The 17,396-nt window shown below is 46.1% G+C and overlaps 1 protein-coding gene across 1 annotated transcript; it reads left to right on the top strand.

The window, feature by feature from the left end:
* The first annotated feature begins 3,829 nt into the window (after positions 1 to 3,829).
* Positions 3,830 to 17,001, top strand: LOC136607668 (olfactory receptor 5AR1-like). The gene is made up of 4 exons (XM_066589055.1): positions 3,830 to 3,925; positions 4,768 to 4,842; positions 8,213 to 9,127; positions 16,831 to 17,001. Exons 1-4 carry the CDS (start codon positions 3,830 to 3,832, stop codon positions 16,999 to 17,001), a joined length of 1,257 nt encoding a protein of 418 aa, XP_066445152.1.
* Positions 17,002 to 17,396: the final 395 nt, after the last annotated feature.

Here is a 17,396-nt window from a genome sequence, read left to right on the forward strand (position 1 = left end):
GCTTCCCCCAGGCCCTTCTCCTGTGAAGCCATGCTGTTGTGATGGATGTAGTATATGGTGGAAGGTCTGGACTGCAGGCGGCCGGTTCACCCCGGACTCTTCTCCTGTGAAGCCATGCTGTTGTGATGGATGCAATATGTGGTGGAAGGTCTGGAATGCAGGCATCCGGTTCAACCCGGACTCTTCTCCTGTAAAGCTTTATGATGTATGCAGTTAATGCTGGCATGTCTGGACAGACAGCTGGTTTACCCCAGACTCTTCTGGAAGCCATGCTATTGTGATGGATGTAGTATATGGTGGAAGGTCTGGACTGCAGGCTGCCGGTTCACCTCTGACTCTTTTCCTGTGAAGCCATGCAGTAGTGATGGATGTAGTATATGATCGAAGGTCTGGACTGCAGGTGGCCACTTCAACCTAGACTCTTCTCTTGTGAAACTGTTGTGATGGATGCAGTATGTGGATCTAGTATACTGTGGAAGGTTCAGTCTGCAGGCGGTCAGTTCCCCCCAGACTCTTCTCCTGTGAAGCCATGCTGTTGTGTGGATCCAGTATATGGTGGAAGGTCTGGTCTGCAAGCGGTCAGTTCACTCCGGACTCTTCTCCCGTGAAGCCATGCTGTTGCGATGGATGCAGTATATGGTGGAAAGTCTGAACTGCAGGCAGCCGTCTCACGCTGGTCTCTTCTCCTGTGAGGCCATGCTGTTGTGATAGATGCAGTTTGTGGTGGAAGGTCTGGACTGCAGGCGGCCGGTTCACCCCGGACTCTTCTCCTGTGAAGCCATGCTGTTGTGATGGATGTAGTATATGGTGGAAGGTCTGGACTTCAGGCGGCCGGTTCACCCCGGACTCTTCTCCTGTGAAGCTGTTGTGATGGATGTAGTATATAGTGGAAGGTCTGGACTGCAGGCGGCCGGTTCACCCCGGACTCTTCTCCTGTGAATCAGTTGTGATGGATGTAGTATATGGTGGAAGGTCTGGACTGCAGATGGCCAGTTTATCCCGGACTCTTCTCCTGTGAAGCCATTTTACGGTGATGGATGTAGTATATGGTGGAAGGTCTGGACTGCAGGTAGCTGGTTTACCTCGGACTCTTCTCCTGTGAAGCTGTTGTGATGGATGCAGTATGTGGTGCAAGGTCTGGACTGCAGGTGGCCGATTCACTCCGCACTCTTTCCCTGTGAAGCCATGCTGTTGTGATGGATGTAGTATATGGTGGAAGGTCTGGACTGCAGGCGGCCGGTTCACCCCGGACTCTTCTCCTGTAAAGCTGTTGTGATGGATGCAGTATGTGGTGGAAGGTCTGGACTGCAGGTGGCCGATTCACTCCGCACTCTTTCCCTGTGAAGCCATGCTGTTGTGATGGATGTAGTATATGGTGGAAGGTCTGGACTGCAGGCGGCCGGTTCACCCCGGACTCTTCTCCTGTAAAGCTGTTGTGATGGATGCAGTATATGGTGGAAGGTCTGGACTGCAGGTGGCCGGTTCACCTCGGACTCTTCTCCTGTGAAGCCATGCTGTTGTGATGGATGTAGTATATGGTGGAAGGTCTGGACTGCAGGCGGTCGGTTCACTCCGCACTCTTTCCCTGTGAAGCCATGCTGTTGTTATGGATGTAGTAAGTGGTTTAGCTTTGTGTTCCTGAAATATACAAGGTATATCTGAGAGAGACGTTGTCTGGATGGAGCATATGTTGTTCTACAACTTCTATTTACTACTTAGCATTGATAATACCTTTCAAGATTTGTAAGCTGCCTATGCCATAGGCACTAGTGCACCCCCATACCCTCAGAGATGGCGCACTGTGCTCTGATAAGCTGGATGATTCTTCTCCTCTTGAGTCCACAGAACACGGCGTCTCTGAGGTCAAAACAGAATTTCACACTTTGATTCATCTTACCATAAGACCGTTTTCCCTTTTTGCATCAGTTCATTGTAAATGCGCTATGACCCAAAGAAGACACCAGTGAACATCCCCAAGATCTTACAGGTCTATGCCCGAACGATACTGATGAGGAAACCATTTTAAGTTTTTATGCCAACATCCAGAAAACTCTAAACAAAGTGCCAAAGAAGGACTTCATGTACATGTACTTCAATTTCCCAGTTGGCAGCCAGCCAGAAGCAACCATCACAGGAAGATTCGGGTTTAGTTAAAGAAATGAAACTGGTGATCACCTGGTACAGTTCTGTCATGAAAATCGGCTCAGGATAGCAAACACATGGTTTATGCAACCCAAGCACTGACTGTAGACATGGACGTTTCCCAATGGTCTCGTTTCGAAATAAGATTGATTACATCCTGTGTCATCATCTTTGTCGAAGTTCAAACGTTGCAATAAAAACCTTTCCTGGAGCCGACTGCGGCTCTGATCATGAACTCTTTGCACCTAAGATCAAGATCAAATTCTGTAGCATTAAGAAAGGTGCTCCACTGAGAAAATGACACATCAGAAAAGCATCCAGGGGAACTATGGCACGATATACAGTCCACAGTTCTGGAAACAGCCAGTAAGCATGTCACCTATAAGAAGCAGGAAAAACAACGCCACTGGTTGTCCGAGCAAACCCTCAGAACAGTCGATAAAAGAAGAGCAGCAAAGGCGGCCAACAGCAAAGACCAAATGCTGATTTTCTGGAATGAGGATTGCAAACAAGGTGAAGGGCTATTCTCACATGTCGAGATGGCCTGAAAACCTTTCTTGGCACGTAACAGCACAGTCAAAGACAAAAATGGGAAGGAACTGAATGACCAACAGAGGATCAAGGATAAGTGGAGGGAATACTTGGAGGGACTACATACCTGCAACCACATACCTGGATCATTGCATGAGGTGAAGCCTGTGGACTTGGAGCCTCCATTATGGAGTCAGAAGTGGTTATGGCAATGTAACAACTAGCCAAAGATAAAGCACCGGCATAGATAACATACCAGCAGAGCTATTGCTGCGAGTACCAGTGAAAGCCATCACAGCGCTGTGCCCGGTAGTATGGGCATCCACACAATGGCCACAGGACTGGAAAAGATCTGTCTTCATCCCATGACCAAAGATAGGCAACTCCCAGAATTGCTCCAACCACCGAACTATGGTCCTCGTTACGCACGCAAGCAAGATCCTTCTCAAGATTACACATGAAAGACTAAGATCAGTAGTTGAAGTGGTGCTCCCTGAAGCGCAGGCTGGATTCCAGCGAGGACGCAGCTCCCAAAACCATATTGCAAACCTGCGATGGACCATGGAAAAGGCTTGAGAATAGCAAAAGAATATCTACATGTGCTTCATCGATTACATCAAGGCCTTTGACTGTGTTGACCATGACAAGCTATGGCACCCCCTACAGGAGCTGGGCGAAAGTGAAAAATGGTTTTCTACCTGAATGTAAAGAAGAGAAAAATTATGACTGCAAAAAATGATCAAATTCAAATCAAAATCGACAATGAGACTATAGAATTCACGCAAGACTTCATCTTCCTTGTTTCAAAAATGAATGAGGATAGAGAATCTATCGTAGGATAGCGTTGGGGCGAAGAGCAATGCTAAGCATGGACATAATCCGGTAAATTAGGGATATCAGCATAGTAACTAAACGCAGGATAGTGCAAACCACCGCTTCCCCAGAGCCATGTATGGCTGTAAAAGCTGGACTGTGATGGAAGCTGATAGGAGGAGGATTGATGCATTGGAGCTGCTGCGTATGCCCTGGACAGCAAGAGGAACAAACAGAGAAGTCCTGAATCATATAAAACCCCATATATCACTGGAGGGCGGGATTACAGGACTCAGACTCATGGAAGACAAGATGGCTGGACTCAGGCTCACCCGAGGGCAAGATGAGCAGACTCAACCTCAGCAAGGAAGAGGACCGGGCTCAGACTCACGGAGGACAAGACGATGAGGCTCAGACTCAAAGAGGACAAGATGGCCGGGTTCAGACTCACGCATTTTTGACCATGTAGTGCGAGCAGAGTCGCTAGAAAAATGTATAATGCTTGAACAGATCAGTGGCAAAAGATCTGGCCACCAAAGAACATGATGGTTGATACTGTCAGAGCTGATAGTGGCATGGAGATCAGAAAACTGAACTGAGCAGTGCAAAATCAAAAAACATTGAGGGAGTTCACCTGAAGCGTCACTGAGGGTCGGGAATTACGACTAACAACAATAACAGTTAATGGTAGAATATTCAAAGTCTTTGCAACTTTATGTTAAGGAATATTTTCTGAAATGATGTTCCTCACAGATTGGTGACCCTCTGACCATCTTTGCTCTTGAGAGACTCAGGCTTTTTAACATGCACTTTTTATACAATTATGTAACTTAGTAGGAAATTGCCCCTCCAGCAGTTTTTTATTAGTACCACTTACTTTTCTTACCCTGTCCCAACTTTTTGTGAGATTTTTTTTTTGCCATCAATTTCTAAATAAGTTATAAATGAAAAGCAAAAGTCTTTCCTCCCCCCCCCCCCCCTCTTCTGGTGTTATATGTTCTATTGTAAGGTGACCAGACGTCCTGATTTAGTCAGAACAGTCCCGCTTTGGGAGCCTGTGTGCCATTTTACCCAGGGTCCCTAAGTGGGACAGCCTTTTGCCCCACTTTTGGAATATTTGTCCCGCTTTTGGAATGCAGGGTCACCATGAAGGTGATTAATAGCTGGGGTGCCGTAGTTGCCTGGTAATTACTCACTGGCGCTGCTGTGGCATGCACATATTGATTGCAGTGTGTGCACTCAGGATCCTCTTCCCCTGACCTCTTCTCATTGGTTCCACAGGAAGAGAGGAGAAGGTGTCTAGGTGCACACCTTTCCAGTTGCAACAGCACTGAGCAGCAGAGAAGCAGGAGAAGGGTGAGTATATTGGTTTCAATTACTACTGGGGCCAATATAGGGGACACTGTTATTACTGGGGCTAATATAGGGGATACTATTACTACTGAGGCCACTGAGGGGGCCACTATTACTACTGCAGCCAATATAGGGGACTTTGCTGTGGGATGCACATACCGACAGCAGTGTGTGCACTCAGGATCCTCCCCCTCTAACCTCTTCTCATTGGTTCCACAGGAGGAGAGGAGGAGGGAGAAGGCATCCGGGCGCACACATTTCCACTCGCAGCAGTGCAGAGCAGCAGGAGAAGGGTGAGTATATTGATTTCAGGAGGCTCTATTACTACTGGGGCCGATATAGGGGTCACTATTACTACTGCAGCTAATATAAGGGACATTGTTACTCCTGAGGCCACTGTGGGGGTCACCATTACTATTGAAGCCGATATAGGGGACACTATTACTACTGTGGTCACTGAGGGCAGTTGCTATTATTACTAGGGCCTATATAGCAGACATTATTACTACTGTGGGGGACACTATTACTACTGGAGCCAATATAGGGGTCACTATTTTTACTGGGGCAACTCTGCATGTGGAAGCATACCTCAAGCTGACTTAGGCCATGTTTACACATAGCGGAAATGCTGCAGAATGTGGGTACCGCTGCCAATACAGAGGGTTTCTAATCCAATGTATTTACAGAATAAACCCTTTGCATCGTCGAAAAAAGGTGGTCTTTATTATTAACCTTTTGGAAGGTAAAGTGCTTGCAAAGGCCTCGCCTAATGTGGAAAATGGCAGCACCCTTCTTCATAATCTCCGCACCTTCGTTGTGGCTATTGATCAAGTGTTTGACGTCCCCTACCACTGTGCAATGGCCAAAAGAAGACTGCATAGTCTCTAACAGAGCGGCATTCGGTCTCTGAGTCTATGGCGGAATTTCGTCACTGGGCCAATGACGCTGCGTGGAATCCTGACATGCAGCTGAGTCAGTTCCAAAGGGGACTTTTGGAAGGGTTTAAAGACGAGCCAGAGCTGGATGATTTGTAAAACTTCATTCAAATAAGTATCTGCATAAATCAGAGGCTTATGGAATAGCGAAAGGAGAAGTTATGGTTTTTCGGGATTAACCCATCCTATTTGTTCAGTCCATCCACCCTAAACACCCAACCAAGGATGGACCCTTCAACCAAACCAAAGCAGATTGACGTCATCTGCAAACCCCTATCCTTGGCTAAGAAAGAGAGGAGCCGCTCAGAGACTTTATGCCTTTACTGTGATCGGTCTGGTCATTATGCTATGAACTGTCTTAATAACATGCTAAGATCATAATTAAAGGGGTTGTCCCGCGGCAGCAAGTGGGTCTATACACTTCTGTATGGCCATATTAATGCACTTTGTAATATACATCGTGCATTAAATATGAGCCATACAGAAGTTATTCACTTACTTGCTCCGTTGCTGGCGTCCCCGTCACCATGGTGCCGTCTAATTTCAGCGTCTAATCGCCCGATTAGACGCGCTTGCGCAGATGGGTCTTTTCCCTTCGGCTCGGTCCGGCAGCAGCGGCGTTCTGGCCCCGCCCCCTTGTGCGCGTCATCACGTAGCTCCGCCCATCACATGTGCCGATTCCAGCCTCCTGATTGGAAAAAGCCAGCCATCTCCTCCACCAGTGAATGTTCAAGGAAAAGAGGAATATGTTGTAGACAATATTCTAGACTCAAGACTTTGTAGAGGGAGTTTGCAGTACCTGATAAAATGGAAAGGATATGGACCAGGGGAATTCCTTGGAGCCGGTATCCATGCCCACAGACTCATGCAGGGCTTTCACCACAAGTACTTGGAAAAACCAGGCCCCGGGATGTCCGGAGGTCATCCTAAAAGGAGGGGACTACTTTGAGGACTCGAGCCTGGAACCTCCTGCACTCCAAGCGGCAACCCTTCTTAGTGAATCATTCAGCCCATTGGACGGCTTCCTTGCTGAATCTGTTCCAAATCCTTCATCCTGCTTACTTGTGTCCTAAATTGGCTCCACTCTGCCTTGATTAGGGATACTATATAAACCTGCCCAAATCCTCTTCTCCTCGCATGTTTATTCTGCTTCTAAACCAAGTCATCTCTCTGCCACCCTGCCTTCCTCAGTAGATCATCATCTTGTGTACCAGACCTCAGCTATTCCTCCTGACTACATCCCGCTTAAACCTTTGTGCTGCATTGTCATCTTGTGTACCAGACGCTGGGTGCACTCATGACCACGTTTTCCGTCAGCGCCAGTTACAACTGGTGACTCCAGTCCTGCATTAGATTGTGACACTGAGTTTTCAACAAGTTCTTTAAAATACCCCTGCTCCTCCTCATCCCCCTCATTTGCTGCTGTTTGCATCCTACCTCCTGTCTCTACATTCTGATATTCAGATGGTCTTACCCGTTTTTCTGTAGTTTTCTTATTAGCAGGGAGGGAGGGGGATGTGTAGCAAGCCTGTCATTCTTGCAGTAGTGACCTGCACTGACTTTTCCCCCCTAATTTCCCATTCTGCATTGGACTGTCTTTTGTCCAATTAGCGGGAGGCATTATCTTAGTGCCCGCTGTTCTTCTGTCCAAGGACGATCAGGCATTCAGAGACATTTTAAAGTAAACGCACTATAATGTATGTGTGCATGGGAATAAGGAAGATGGAACAATACCTCTGCAGCGCCATTATCGGATGGCAGAACTCCTTTAAATCAATGCTTGACTCGTTATACACATCTGTAGGGCAATAACTGGGGATTAACAACCCAGCCAGAATCCAACACATTGTGAGGGCTTTGTCAGATGGCCATGTTTCAGCTCAAGGGACAATCCCGAAACAAAAACATGGAGAATAGAACTTATTGATTTCAATGGGTTCATTCTCACTTCTTTTTTGCGCCTGCCATCCTCGCAGGTGGGAAAAAAAATAGGACCTGCTCTATTTTGTGCATATTTGCGCCCCAAAGAGCCTTTATCTATGGGAGGTGTAGAAACATGCACATCTGAACACGAGGGTAAATGCTCCACATAGCCATGATCACAGCACCTCGTTAGGCATCAAATTGTCAGATGTTACACTTACCTTTCACTTAGCATTAATGGGGCTCATCATTAGCTTATTAATGGGGCTCCTGGAGTAATTAGCTGATAATTGGCGTCTTTATAGCGAGGGGTCTCATCAGAAAATGTGGATTGATAACAGGTTCTGATTTGTATTATAGGCCTCCCCACGTGTGATCACCCGGGCGCCATTCGGCATAATTTCCTGCATGGTTGTAGAGGCAAATGATCGATGGGTCAACTGGTTTTATGTACATCTCCTCTCGGCAAAATGTTGAATAATTGCAAGTAGATTAATTTTCTTATCTCTATGAAGAAAATAAAGATGGTGGAAAAGAACGTGACTCGCGTGACCAGTTTCCTCCTACTGGGATTCACCAATCGTGATGACATTCTGCTGCTTCTGTTCGTGATCTTCTTCCTCATTTATGTCTTTACGCTTTGGGGAAACATCACAATTCTAATCCTGATCTTTTCCAACAATCAGCTCCATCGACCCATGTACTTCTTCTTAGGAAATCTGGCGTGCCTAGATATAATCTACTGCACGGTAATAACTCCCAAGATGCTCTGCACCTTCCTGATGAAGGACAAGTCTATAACACATGTGAGTTGTGTTCTGCAGATGTTCCTCTTTGCAGTTTTGATCTCTTCGGAGAGTATTCTCTTGGCTCTTATGGCTTATGATCGCTATCTCGCTGTCTGTAAGCCTTTGAGATATCAGTCGATGATGACTCCAAGGTTCTGCTTGTGGCTGGTTGGTGGCGCTTACTTGTGGGGCTTGGTGCAGTCCTTGTTTCACACTTGTTTCACATTTCAGCTCTCATTCTGTAAATCAGAAATCGATTACTTCTTTTGTGATATTCCACCACTACTTAAACTTTCTTGTTCAGACACATTTGTGAATGAAGTTGTGCTTTTCACCTTTTGCGGCTTCAATGAGGGCGGCTCAGCCCTGGTGGTCGTGATATCCTATGTTTTTATAGTGTCGAGTATACTCAGGATCCGCTCAGATACAGGACTGAGGAAAACGGCGTCCACTTGTATGTCCCACTTTCTAGTCTTCACTTTGTATTATGGAAGTCTTTTTTTCATTTACCTAAAACCAAGATCAAGACGATCAGTGGAGACTGACCGCGTAGCTTCAGTGATCTATACGGTGGCAATACCAATGCTGAATCCCATCATTTATAGCATGCGAAACCAAGACATTAAAGACTCCCTTCAAAAGGTTTTTAAATGTAAGTTCACTAAATGGAAACCAGCTTTGTGTGTGTAACCTTGTTTGGGGGGAGTATATATAGTGACCCTTCCCAACAGGCCACTAACCCACATGGCACACAGAGACCTCCACTCAGGATAGAGCCTTCGACTAACAAGGGTCTCTTCCTGAGAATTAGCTGTGCATTTATACCAACAGGCAGATATTAGTCAATCCAACGGATGTAATCTAAATGATTAGACAGACATAACAGTAAAGGCTATCATACTTAATAACACAGTAGCTACAGATACAATCGATGCATCCGTATGTTAGTCCTGACTATATACCTGTGTATATACATATACAGGTGTGCATGGAGCCCCATGCACGATACCTCAGACGTCAGTAGGTTGAAGCCCGGATGCAGGGATCCCTGTAGCTTTGTAGCAGATGCTGGACTCCATAGCAGGATGAACAGCACTCCAATGCAGGTCAGGAGATAGAAGGAAGGGAGAAGGCCTGAATGAAAGAACACTTCCATTCAAACAAATACCGGACAGACATCTGTCTGGGATGATTTAGTGATCCTGCACTGAGCAGGGGGTTGGCCCCGATGACCCCGGAGGACCCGATGACCCCGGAGGACCCGATGACCCCGGAGGACCCGATGACCCTGGAGGACCCGATGACCCCGGAGGACCCTTCCAACTCTACCATTCTAGGATTCCATGACTGGAAGCTTCTGTATTCGACAGTCACCATACAGGAAGCCGGATGCTGAAGACAAAACTAACTATGCTGTACTATTCTGTCTTGTCTATCTTTTCTATCAGTGTGACCGGGCCTCTACTCTCCCTATGGGCCAGTGGTCACCCTAACACTGACACTGTTCCTAAACTGAACACCAGTCCTTGTCTATAGTATAAGGATCAAACTTCGGCTATTACATAGCCACATATGATCCACCAGAGCTGCTTAGGAATTAGCAATCCCCAAACAGCAATGCATAAAGCCTGGAGGAATCACACAGTGATGCACCAGGATTGGTACCAGCAGCTCTGGCAGTCATTAAACAGTCCGGTAGCCGTTTCATCCCCATAGTTTAGATTCAGCCCAACTATATAGCTAGTGTGCTGATGCGGTTACCTGCTTGATCCCAGCTTTCTGGCATGTATTGGGAATATCTGACTAGCTGCCCACAGTAGATCCCCTCTAGATCCCCAAGTGCTGTGGAACTAAATATCTGAGCCCCCATCCCCCCTTTTATGACAACCTCCATTTTCATATAAAAGGGTTTCCTCATCACTCTTTAGGGACTCAGGACAGAACCAACTTATCCAGACACAAGGGGGTGTTGGGCAAATCAACTACACATACTTTCAAACTAATATAACAGTGATTTGCTACATGTGAATTGAAATGTCGGCTGTGCAATAATAAAGTCAGATGAATTACCCGTATATGGCCTCCCTCATTTCTATCACCCTGTCCACGTTCTCCCCAGTGCCATCTTAACAGCATTATGGGCCCCGGACAGAGCAGTGTACTGGGGCTCCTACTGCAGCGGTTGGTCAGAGTCTCTGCGCAGTTTATGTACTGACTGCTGATATCTGTGACGCCAGTGCCTTTATATGAGGAAAACCTTACTGATGGTGATGAAATAACAAGACCAGTCCAATTGGATGCCAGAAAACTGAAGGCATACAGTTTACTATGTAATGTCAGGTCATAGAGATAGTTCACTCTGGTGGATTTGGGAGCAATAATCACTACAGCAGTTACATTGTATCCACATTGACAGTGTCAGATTTCCTTCTTCTCTCCGGGTGAAGGTTGTTTGGATACAATAAAGATGTTCCCTTTCTCTTGTCCGGGGCTGTCAGCAACAGGCTGGAGGGGCTCATGCAGGGTAGATTATAATCCACTGTTAGTGAGTGTTACCTCCCCTTGTGCAGTTAACTATTATCATGGCCTCTCCTTCTGACTGGCTCCGATTTCCAACTCTCAACTGCTAGCGTACGCAAACTTAAAATTACCTTTTCCATGCGGGCTCTGGTGTTGCTAAGCAACTAAAGCATCTACTAAAAACATCTACGGTTTGTAAACTACAAACCATAAGACAAGGCAAATTACCCACCTAAGATTGTAACATTTCATTTTGTTGAGAAAGGAAATGTAAGTACTTGCAAGTATGTATTTTGGAAGGAAAACCGTCGGGTTAAGATAGTCTTAGATCCCAGCTAGCTATGAGGCACTTCCATAATCCTTCTCCCCACATTCTGAAGGCTGCATATATCTTAAATATGCATTAACTGGTAATTTGCGTTAATGTACTGTAACGCGGGTAACCTGGCAGGAAAAAATTCAAAAGTTAGCAGTAGTCAGAGGTTATGATCCATCAGTCCTGTAAAGTCCACATCAATGAGAACAACCTGAAAAAGAAAGCATATAAGCTTTAACTGTAAAGTCCAGTTTTCAAAGGCTGTAGATATTCACTTTAGCAAAGGGAGAGAGGCTGTCTCTTATTACTGTGGCCTTTATCACCTGGTGGAGCGATGAGGTGTGTTATACGTATAGATGACTTCCAAAAGGATGTCAGGCCAGCGAGTTCTTCTATTTGAAGGGATGGTCCCGAGCAGCTCTAGGAAGGTCTGATTTGCTTTTTCACATAGCTTATTTCCCTGTGGGTGATAAGTGGTGGTTCAAAGTTTCTGGCACTAGTAGACACCACACCGTTCTTAAAACAACTGAGATTCAAAGGCAGACTCTCTATCTGAGAGAATTTTTTCCAGACATCAAATCATATAAGATGAAGTGTTCCCCACAGTAGCAGCGGTGGTTTGGGCAGTTTGGTCTTTAACAGGGATAGCCACAGTGAATTTGGTATAGTGATCTGTCATAGTCCGTACGTAGCTATATCCCATCAGGCTAAGCTCAGTCTTCAAGTGATGTATGGCTATGAGTTCCAATAGTTTACTTGTAATGACTGGGTGTAGAGTAACTGATCAGATCTCTATGTCGACCCTCATTCCTATCCAATATAACCAATGCTGGATAGTGGCTTCTGTCTTATGTACCCCAAAATGTCCTGACTGATCATGATAAGCAGCCAGAACCTGACTAGCATCCTGATGGGGAATCCGTATTTGATGTACTCGATGACCGAAGATAGGATCGGTGAAGTTCCTTAGCATGAGACCTTTTTATAGGAACAGCCTTTTACTCTGTCTCCGGACACGTTGGAGCTCAGGGTATGGCGATTTTCCGACAACCCCCTTTTGGAATTGTTCCCAACAACAAATATTCTTGCAAGTCCCCGAAAGTTCAGCTGTCTTGCTGTAGCAAGAGACATTTTTGACGGTCATTTTGAAAGTCTGGGGATCTGCTTGATGACTCCATGGCAGATTAGTAGTTTTGCCGAGCTGGCCAAATTCCCAAATCAGGCATTTCTACCTCTTCTCATTGATCTTATTTTGGGGGGTAGTCAATAGTTCTAGGTAGTCTACACAGTTCACTGACATTGGTGTTAGCTTTCCCAGCTTGGTATTTCACACAAAGATTGAAAATTGGCTAACCTGGAGAGCCGCCTCTATTCCACAGCTCCTGGCTTTGCAGAATTTAAATGAGCAACAGGATTGTTGTCAGAATAGATCATGAATTTTACTGCTGCTAAATAGTCTCTAATTTAAAGGAGCTATAACTTTGATCATTGCGTTCCAAGCCTTTCATGGAACGGCTGCCATAAGCAATCACTCAGGACTGCGCCCAATCCGTGTAAAGATTAAAAGACTGAGTATAGTCGGGATATGCCAGAATTGGGGACGTAATTAGTTTTTCCCATGCTCTTGTTCTTCTCCTCAGTTGATGGGAATAGATTTACGATGCGATTCCTTACAATGTCCTCTCAATAGTTCATGCAGTGGTGCAGCAGTACGAGCAAAGTATGGTATAAAGCCCCTGGAGTAGCCTACTACCCCTAGGAAACTGCAAACCTCTTACAAAGTCTTTGGGATAGGTCAGCTTTTAACGGCTTCTGTTTTCTCGGAATATGAACATACTCCATGGGCGCTGACAACGTGACCCAGGTACTTGACTTGCGTTTGCAGCATATGGGATATGGATGGCTTCACCTTGAATCCATGAGTAATAAGGATGTAATATACTTCTCTTAGGTGTTGCAAATGATCCTTGTAGGTTTTGGCACATATAATGACATCATCTAGGTACAGCTAAACAGTTTAAAAGTTCTTACGACCCAGACAACACTCTAAGTCCTTGAAAAGTGCCTGGGGCGTTGCACAATCCGAAGAGTATATAGTTGAACTTGAACAGACCCATAGGAGTAGTGAAGGCTGTTTTCTCACAATTCAGCGAGTACATGGGACCGGCCAATAACCACTGGTGAGATCCGGCCTGCACGCCGGATCCTGGCGTCCTGTACTGCCATAGCCTATGATGGCTATAGTAAGCGATAAGGCATGGCAGGGCAGTAGCTCTGTTTTGTATTGAAGAACCCCTTTTTGATCTCTGACATAGCATGCACGTCAAAGATACCCTGCAAACGTTCAAATATTTCTCCAACCATTTTCCTGTGCTCACTGAGCCAGGTTATCACTTCCCGAGCCGCAACTTCTTCTAATTGTCCCATCAAGATCTCTACTTATTGTTCCATCGCGAGTGGATCGTCAGAACTCTGCCACCATTATACTCTTAAATTCACGAAAGGTATGCTTCTCTCCTTTGTATCGCGGCAGCCATGGGGCACCTAGGCCATAATGCATTGTCAGCTGTGTGAAGCTGGTTGAGCTCTGGGCTGAGCGAGAGCTCGTTTGTTCATTATCACCTTAATTGGATAGGTTATAAAGTCCATTTTACATTTGGCATGATCTGTCAAGAATAGGGTGTGGCCCTTTAAAATTTTGATATTTGGTACACCATGTGAAATAGGTTACAGCGGGCACTATTCTGTTTGTAGATGCCCAGATTTGACCATCGTACGTCAGTGAGCCAGAGGTAGCCCGAGTGGATGGTGCCAGTTTACACTTGATCACAGTGGCAGCTACTCTGACAGATATGGCAACTCGCGCAGCAGGCAGTTGGTAAGAGTGTCGGTCTAGTTTAGATATTGACTGCAGATATCTGTATGTGACGCCAGTGCCATTGTAAGAGAAAAACCTTACTTATGGTGACGAAATAATGAGTTCTGTCCAATTGGATGCCAGTAAATTGAAGACCTGCAGTTTACTATGTAAGGTCAGGTCATAGAGACAGTTCACTCTTGTGGATTTGGAAGCAATGATAACAACAACAGTTACATTGTATCCACATTGACCGTGTCTGATTTCTTACTTCTCTCAAGGTTATTTGGATACAATAAAGATTATCACTATACCGTTTCCGGGGCTGTCAGCGATGGGCTGGAGGAGTTTATGCAGGGTAGATTATAATCCACTGTTAGTTAACTGCACAAGAGGAGGTAACACTATTATGATGATCTGTTACGGCATACTGCCCTTGATACGCCAGCCCGGGTTGCCCTGATCTCACCCGCAACCCCTGTCCCTGCCTACTTGCCTCCACTCCTGGCTAACCCCAGGCGGGCAACTGGGTGGCGGTCCCTACTCTCGCTAAGGACCGAGAAGGGACGCTGACGTACCTGATGGAAAGGGCAGACTACTGTCAGGAAAGGCAGATGTAATAAACCAAAACACAAATACAAAGTAGACCTGAGGCAGATGGGATAACCTGGCAGATAAATCAAACAAGCTGACAAGAGCAGGAGCCTGACTGAGGCAGGCTAGCTAGCTCAATGAGGGAAACCAATAACTGGCAGTGAATGCACCTCACTGCCAGCCTTATAAATCGAAGCCCCCACCCAGGGGTGGAGAGAGGGAGGCGCTACATCCCAGCAGGATCCAGTATACAGGAGCTCATGCACGGATTCGCAATCACAGGCGCACGGCATCGCCCGGGTCTATGATGGCGCGCAACGCGCCCGACCAGGCACCCGCACCCTCGGCAGCCAGACAACAAGCTGGGGGGGACTTACCCCGACCATGAGACCCAACACACAGCCGCCGCCGCATGGCAGCTTGACCTTTTACTCTGACTCACTCCAATTTCCTTACTCAGGATGGAGGAGAAACTCCACAACTCTTTGTTCTTCCTCCATCTCTTCTGATGACACACTCGCTGTCTCACCACACTATATCCCTCCCCTTCTCTTGTCTTTGTGTCTGCCCTTTGTGTCTGCTCCCCATCTCCAACTCTCGATTGCCAGCATACACACACTTAAAATTACCTTTTCCAAGCGGGCTTCGGTGTTGCTAAGCAACTAAAGCACCAATCAGTAAGCTGCAAGTAAAGCACCAATCAGTAAGATGTTGCTGGGATATTTCAGGAATAACAGCTTCTATCTCAGGTGGGGCACATCCTATGTCCCCTTAAAGCTCATCATTAGATCCCAGGGACTTATTAACTCTCCTTGACTACTCTGTATGACCCTCGGGGTGACTACACTGCGACAACTGCATACTGGAATAAAAATGTAAATTGTCGATAAAATTAAATATATATTTATTTTATTGGCACTTCCAACAAAATTAGTGCTAAACATGAAAACATGCAGCAACAACTAATCAACATGATTAAAGGGTTATCCACCTGGAAATATATATCATATGAAGAAGCGGCATGCGATGATGAAACTCAGGCGGACGACCGAATTAGTAACCAGCGACCTAGACCGGAAAATCAGAAGTCTACACTAGAAAGTAACAAGGCGGTGTACTACACTTCACAAAATGGTCCACACATCCATCCAAAATCCCTCTTTTTATTATAAAAATGATGGAAAATTTACGATAGGAGTAATGGGGAATTTAGAAAAAGAAATCTAGGTCACTTGAAAGTGAAACAAAAAGTGATAGAATTAAAGTCTTCTCACCTGGCATAGAAAGATTGGAGCCAAGCTCATATCCCGACACACAGCATTATCATATATAAGACAAGGTGCGTTGAAATGTTAACATAGATTAGTATGAGGCCCCTAGGCTTGTGGCACCCCTGGACAAGTGTCCATCAGGCCCATGTGTTAAGATGGCACTGGCTGCACAACCTTTATCGCTTCCCTCACCTCTACTACCCTAACTGCTTCCCCCAGTGCTGCACCACCCTATATGGCCTCCCTCATCCCTAGGAAAGAGCTCTCAAATGATTCAGATATGGTATCCGAAGGCAGCCCCCCCCCCCCACACCCCCCCCCCCCCACACACACACACACACACACACCCTCCCAGAACAAAGAGAAGGTCTGAGTACAAGTAGTCAGGGTTTTCCTCATGACAAAACTGGGGGAAGCCCTCGGGAAGCCCCGCTGCTGATGCACTTCATGATGGAGGGAAGGAACTGTGTTGCACCAAAGCTCATATACTAACAGCATGGGATGTGGGTGGCACGAGTCTAGGGAAACTGGACATTGTGAAACGTGAAATGACAAGACTTAACATTGATATTCTTGGACTTAGCGAATTGCACTGGATGGGTAATGGATATTTGCAGTCTGATGACTTTACATTGCACTATGCTGGACATAAGGAAATCAAGAGGAATGGAGTCGCCTTTATTACAAGAAGCAAACTTAAAAGGCAGTAGAAAGTTCTAGAACAATCAGCGACCGTTTTTATAGCATCCGGATATGTGGTAAACCAGTGAACATCTCAATCTTACAGGTCTATGCCCCAACGACAGCTGTCAATGAGGAAACCATTGAAGATATTTATGCAGACGTCCAGAAAACTCTAAACAAAGTGCCAGAGAAGGACGCCATTTACATTATGGGCCACTTCAATTCCAAAGTCCTCAGTCAGAAGCAATCATCACAGGAAGATTTGGCTTGGTGAAAGAAATGAAGCCGGTGATCGCCTGGTACAGCGCTGCCAAGAAAATCGGTTCAGAATAGCAAACACATGGTTTATCCAACCCAAATGCTGACTGTCCAGGCGGACATTCCCCAAACGCCGGCAATACAGAGGGACATGCCCCAAATGCTGACTGTCCATGAAGGCATCCTCCAAATGCCAGCTGTCCCCACGGACATCCCCTAAAATGCATGAGGACATGCCCCAAATGCTGATTTATCACGTGGATATCCCTGAAACACCGACTGTACACGTGGACATTCCATCCAAACGGCAACAATACAGGGGGACATCCCCCAAATGCTGACAATACAGTGGGACATCCCCCAGACGACAACTGTACACGCGGACATCCTGCACATGCCAACTGTACACGC

The sequence above is a fragment of the Eleutherodactylus coqui genome, chromosome 1 (genome assembly GCF_035609145.1).
Source record: "Eleutherodactylus coqui strain aEleCoq1 chromosome 1, aEleCoq1.hap1, whole genome shotgun sequence".
Taxonomy (NCBI): Eukaryota; Metazoa; Chordata; class Amphibia; order Anura; family Eleutherodactylidae; genus Eleutherodactylus; species Eleutherodactylus coqui.

Bases quoted from the DNA above. Each gene is read 5' to 3' on its own strand.
- LOC136607668 (XM_066589055.1), top strand. From the start codon at position 3,830: ATGAGCAGACTCAACCTCAGCAAGGAAGAGGACCGGGCTCAGACTCAC. The intron at 4,843-8,212 runs GTGAGTATATTG...ATCTCTATGAAG, and splicing joins AGCAGAGAAGCAGGAGAAGG to AAAATAAAGATGGTGGAAAA. The intron at 9,128-16,830 runs GTTTTTAAATGT...TCAATCTTACAG, and splicing joins TTAAAGACTCCCTTCAAAAG to GTCTATGCCCCAACGACAGC.